This window comes from Gracilinanus agilis, chromosome 6 (genome assembly GCF_016433145.1).
Source record: "Gracilinanus agilis isolate LMUSP501 chromosome 6, AgileGrace, whole genome shotgun sequence".
NCBI classification, from domain to species: domain Eukaryota; kingdom Metazoa; phylum Chordata; class Mammalia; order Didelphimorphia; family Didelphidae; genus Gracilinanus; species Gracilinanus agilis.
In genome coordinates this window covers 280,019,327-280,024,488 of record NC_058135.1, presented here as the reverse complement: position 1 = coordinate 280,024,488, position 5,162 = coordinate 280,019,327, and the positions used below count along the sequence as shown (strand labels likewise).

At 37.9% G+C, this 5,162-nt stretch overlaps 1 protein-coding gene across 1 annotated transcript; it reads left to right on the top strand.

Annotated features, from left to right (window-relative positions):
* The first annotated feature begins 2,266 nt into the window (after positions 1–2,266).
* Positions 2,267–3,220, top strand: LOC123251146 (olfactory receptor 5B12-like). The gene has a single exon (XM_044680329.1). The coding sequence runs from the start codon at positions 2,267–2,269 to the stop codon at positions 3,218–3,220; it is 954 nt and encodes a 317-aa protein (XP_044536264.1).
* The last annotated feature ends 1,942 nt before the right edge of the window (positions 3,221–5,162 follow it).

The window sequence follows — 5,162 nt, the reverse complement described above, 5'->3', positions numbered from 1 at the left end:
AACATGAAGTCAGGAAGATTCATCTTTCTGAGTTCAAATCTGGCCTCAGATACTTATGACCCTGGGCAAGTCAGTTAATCCTGTTTGCCTCAGTTCCTCATCTATAAAATGAGTTGGAAAGGGCCATGGTAAATCACTCATGTACTTGCCAAGAAAGTTTCAAATGGAGTTACTAGAGTCAGACATGACTGAAAATTGACAAAAATCAGCATGATGACCAATCATGATTCCAGAGGACTCATGATGACACATTATTCACTCATAACTACTCATTACTCACAGAGTAGTAAATTCAGAATGCAGAATGAAACAAACAAACAAAAATTTAATCATGGCCAGTGTGGAAACTTGTTTTGACTGACTATACATGTTTGTAACAGGACTCTTTTTTTTGTTTTTTCCGGGGGGGTGGTGGAACTTGATATTAAAGGATTGGAAGATAGATTTTTGCTGATTTAAAAATAGAATTAAGGGGAGCCGGGAAAGGTTCTTACAGAAAGTGAGCTTGAAGGAATCTAGAAAAGTTCGAAGTCAGAGGTGATAAGGGAGAACATCCCCATCTGGAGATGATAGGAAGAAACCAAAGTTTGCTGAGTTGAGGAATGTCATGGTTAGACCTGTGTTTTAAGAGAGAATTTTGATGGCTGAGTAAACAATGAACTGCAATGGAGAGAGAGTTGAAGCAGGAAGAACAATCTACATGCAAATGCAATAGTCCATGTGTCAGTAAAAAGTATTTGAATGTGGGTGGTGGCAGTGTCAGAGGAAAGAAGAGGCAGAGATATGAGTGCGTTGAAAACAGATTGGATATGGGAGGTGAGAGAGAAAGGAGTCAAGGATGGAATATAGGGGGAAATGAATGGATAACATGAGCATTTTTTAAGGATGAGAGACATGGGCATGATTTTAAGGCAGGGGGGTAAGGAAGCAACTAGTTGATACAGAGGCATTGAAGATAAGTTAGAGAATGGGCATGATAGTGGGTGGAATCTTCTGGAAAAGCTGGGAAAATTAGACCAATTATGAATATATTGGGAGGCAAACAAGGGAAAAGGCCACATCTCCATTTGAGATAGTTTGAAGGAGGAAATAAGGGAAAGGGCATCTTGAGGTTCAAAAGATTTTGAAGAGCCACTGTGGTAAGTGGGATATTAAGCTGATTGATTAAGGAGTTGTTAAAGGATTAGCTAGCAGCAGTGAGGGCCCAGTTAAAGTTATGTAGCTTACATTTTTAGTGGACCCAGTAAACATGGTTTTATAATTATCTCCAATTTTGTTAACAGCATGATTGTAGGAGTGAAAGCTTCCTGGTGAGAATATTCCAAGGATGAGCTTGGCAGGGAAAGATTAATGATAGAATAAGGTAGTTAAAGGACTAAAGTGAGAGAGTGGAGGAGTAGGTCATGTGAAATGAGTCAGTTGAGGAATTGTGAGGTTAGGCTTGAAGAAAAAATAATAAGTATATTGACGTCACCTAGTATGAGAGTTGGAGTTGTGGAAGAGAGAAATCACAGAAGGGCTATGCATTCTTAGCTTTATGCAGGCTCTGAGTGAGAGAGGACCCAAGGGATCTTCCTCCATCAATAGACCTTCAGTCATTCATTCACCTCCAATGCCAGGAAGTCCATAAAGAGCCCACACTCTGGGGCTGACCCTGGGTGACTAAGTGTCTTTTGAATTCACCCCAGTTCCAGATTCAGAGTGAACAAAAAAGGCTCCTCTTCACCATTTGGTACAGAACAGAACCAGTTACAGAATTATAAGTGAATGCTCCAAAGTCCACAAAGAATTTCATTTGATGGACTCTTAGCACAGGCTCTTAAGAATGGGGTTCATTAGCCAGTCTGTTACAAGATTCTTTAATAGAGTGAAGTATATTCATGATAAAGGCATAAGCTTACTATTCTCTCTTACTGGCACTTTTCCTCATGCTAATTTCTTTTAGCAATCAATTAGTGTATCTCAAACTTAAGCTATATTGTAGCACATTTTGAATTATTAAATTTAGTAGACAAAAATCAAGTTGGGAAGGAATGTGCAAAACTATTTTTTCCAAATTTGAGGAATCTAGAAAAAAATAATTGGAGGGAACTAGAATGGTTGTCATGATGATCACCTAGAGCCTTCTTATTTCTAAGGCCAATATTTATGCCCTTAACACAAGATATGGCCTTGGCAATGGATTATGCCTAAAAGTTACTCTTTGCATGGAATGAATTGTTTTGATGATTTCTTTCTTGTCACAGCTGAATTATCTAACTCCCAAATGGCAACTATGGAGAACCAGTCAGAAGTGAAGGAGTTTATCCTTCTGGGATTAACGGATGCCCCTGAGTTGCAGGTCCCCCTCTTCATAATATTCACTACCATATACCTCATCACCTTGGTGGGGAACCTGGGGATGATAGCTCTGATCTCCTGTGACTCCCATCTTCACACACCCATGTACTTTTTCCTCAGCCATCTCTCACTGGTGGATTTTGGCTATTCTTCAGCTATTACTCCCAAGGTAATGTCCATGTTCCTCATGGAAGACAAGATAATCTCTTATGGTGGATGTACTGCACAGTTTTTCTTCTTTGTGGCCTTTTCCACCACTGAAATTTATCTACTGGCTGCTATGGCTTATGATCGTCATGCAGCTGTGTGTAAACCTCTCCATTACACCACCGCCATGACATCTAGGGTGTGTGCTGGTCTCACTATTGGTTCCTATTTATGTGGTTTTCTGAATTCTTCCATTCACACGAAAAATGCCTTTAGTTTTGATTTCTGTAGTTCCAGCATGATCCATCACTTTTTCTGTGATTTTCCAGCACTTGTGACTCTCTCCTGTTCAGAGACACACATCAGTGAATTGGTTGTCTTCTTTGTTGTGGGATTCAATGTCCTTTTAACCCTTTTCATCATCTTGATATCCTACTTATTCATCTTTATTGCCATCTTGAGGATGCGTTCAACTGAGAGTCGACAGAAAGCCTTTTCTACGTGTGCTTCCCACCTCACAGCAGTGTCCATATTCTATGGGACAGTAATATTTATGTATCTACAACCCAGCGCTAGTCATTCCATGGACACAGACAAAGTAGTGTCTGTCTTCTACACTATAGTCATTCCCATGTTGAACCCTCTGGTCTATAGCCTGAGGAATAAAGATGTCAAGAGTGCTTTTATTAAAATTTCTCAGAGTGCAAAGTCTTCATTAGTCTTATCCTTTTAATTAAGATATAACCTAATGCATCTTTTCTCCTCACATCTTCATTTTGCCCACACCCTCTTCATCCTCCATGGAATACATAGACTGGATTTCTTTTTCTTTTTGAACCTGGGAAGTATCTCCCTGGAAAGTTTCTAACTACCAAATGTCTAGTCTTCAGTTTATTGAATTTAGGGGAATTAGCATCATTTATCTCAATTCCAATCCTCAGTCCAAGATACTTTCTGAAATTCAGAAATTTGTATAGAACTCCAGTATAACTCTTGCTGTTGAGCAGGATGTGATGTCAAGTATTGAAAATAGCCCCTGTGAATATTTCATTTGCTCAGTGGGTTCCTTAGCCTAAATAATTATTGAATGAGTTGAGAACTTTCACCTGGGGTGACCTAATGCACTTATGAGAAAAACGCTACAGAAAAGTTAGTTGCTATTATTCTCAATCTGAATTTTTGTCTATAATACTATTTCTTTGGCATGAGGTGCTTCCAGTGTGACATTTTCTTTTACCCAGACAAATCTACCACTTATTTATAATCTTCACTGATATAGAGGGTTATCTAGGACAATGACAGGTTAAGTGAATATTTCATGATCATACAACCAGTCAGAAGCAAGAATTATCTTAAATCTTCCTCATACCAAGATCACTTTTCTGCATTGTTCCATGCTGTTATCAACGTGTTTTATTTTAAATAGATGAAATAAATGATCTAATTTAGCTGAGTGATCCTTCAGAGATAAGGCCACAACAAAGAATTGGAAACTGAGGGGATGTCCATCAATTGGGGAATGATTGAGCAAGTTATGGTATATGACTGTGATTGGGTACTATTGTACTATAAGAAATGATGAGCAAGATGCTTTCAGAAAAACCTGGGGAGACTTACATGAACTAATGCAAGTGAAGTAAGCAGAACCAGGAGAACATTGTACATAGTAAGAGTAATATTATATGTTGATTAACTGTGAACATTTTAGCTATTCTCAGCAATACAATGATCTGAGACAATTCTGATGGACTTGTGATGACAAATGTTATCTGCCTGCAAAGAACTGATGGAGTCTGAATGGAGATCAAAGTATACTTAAAAAACCTTTATTATTCATGTTTTTTACCTGAATTTTCTTTTGCAACATGAAACATATGGAAATATTTTGCATTATTGCACATGTATAATCTATATCAAATTCTTTGCCTTCTCAAGGACTGAAAGAGAAAGAGAAAAAAAGAAAGCATTTGGAACTCAAACTTTTAAAAACATTTTAAAAAGGATTGTTTACATGTAATTAGAAAAATAAAAATAAAATAAAAAATAAGGCCATAAGTCTTTTCAGTGGGTTTTCTATTCTTCTGCTCTCAGTAACAAAGAATTAAAATGATCTCATTTGTATTAAAGTTCTTTCCTCACGTCTTTAATGCCAAACTTCTACTTTGGTTTATTTATTCAGTCAGTCTAACTGAAATAGAGACAACAGCCTCTCCTCACCACACTGTGACTGGACCAACATTTTATAACTGATGCTGTCTCCGTTATCTCCTCTATGTTGCAAAGGAGACTCTTGTTCGACTTCCGGCAGGATAGATAGTCTCTTAGGTCCTTTCTACCTCTTAAAGGGTCTGATTCTGTAGTTGAATGTTTGAACTTTCCTGTTTGCCAGAAGCTACAGAAACCAAAGTAAACTTGAATGGCTCTTCATCTCATCAGAATCCAGAATAAACTGCTACAAATAGAGTCATTGGTCTTAGAATGGACTCACCAACTCAACCAAGGCATAATTGGAGAATCTGGTGAATGTTTCTAACAAGGGCAGAGGCTCTCTTTTAGGCTTGGAGAAATGCATTAGTCTGGATCAACAAAAGTATGACATTGTCTTATCTTCCCCCTGACACATAACTAGCTTATTTGGAGCATGATTAGATGACAACTAGGAAGTGTGATGATTA

Bases quoted from the DNA above. Each gene is read 5' to 3' on its own strand.
- LOC123251146 (XM_044680329.1), top strand. From the start codon at position 2,267: ATGGCAACTATGGAGAACCAGTCAGAAGTGAAGGAGTTTATCCTTCTG.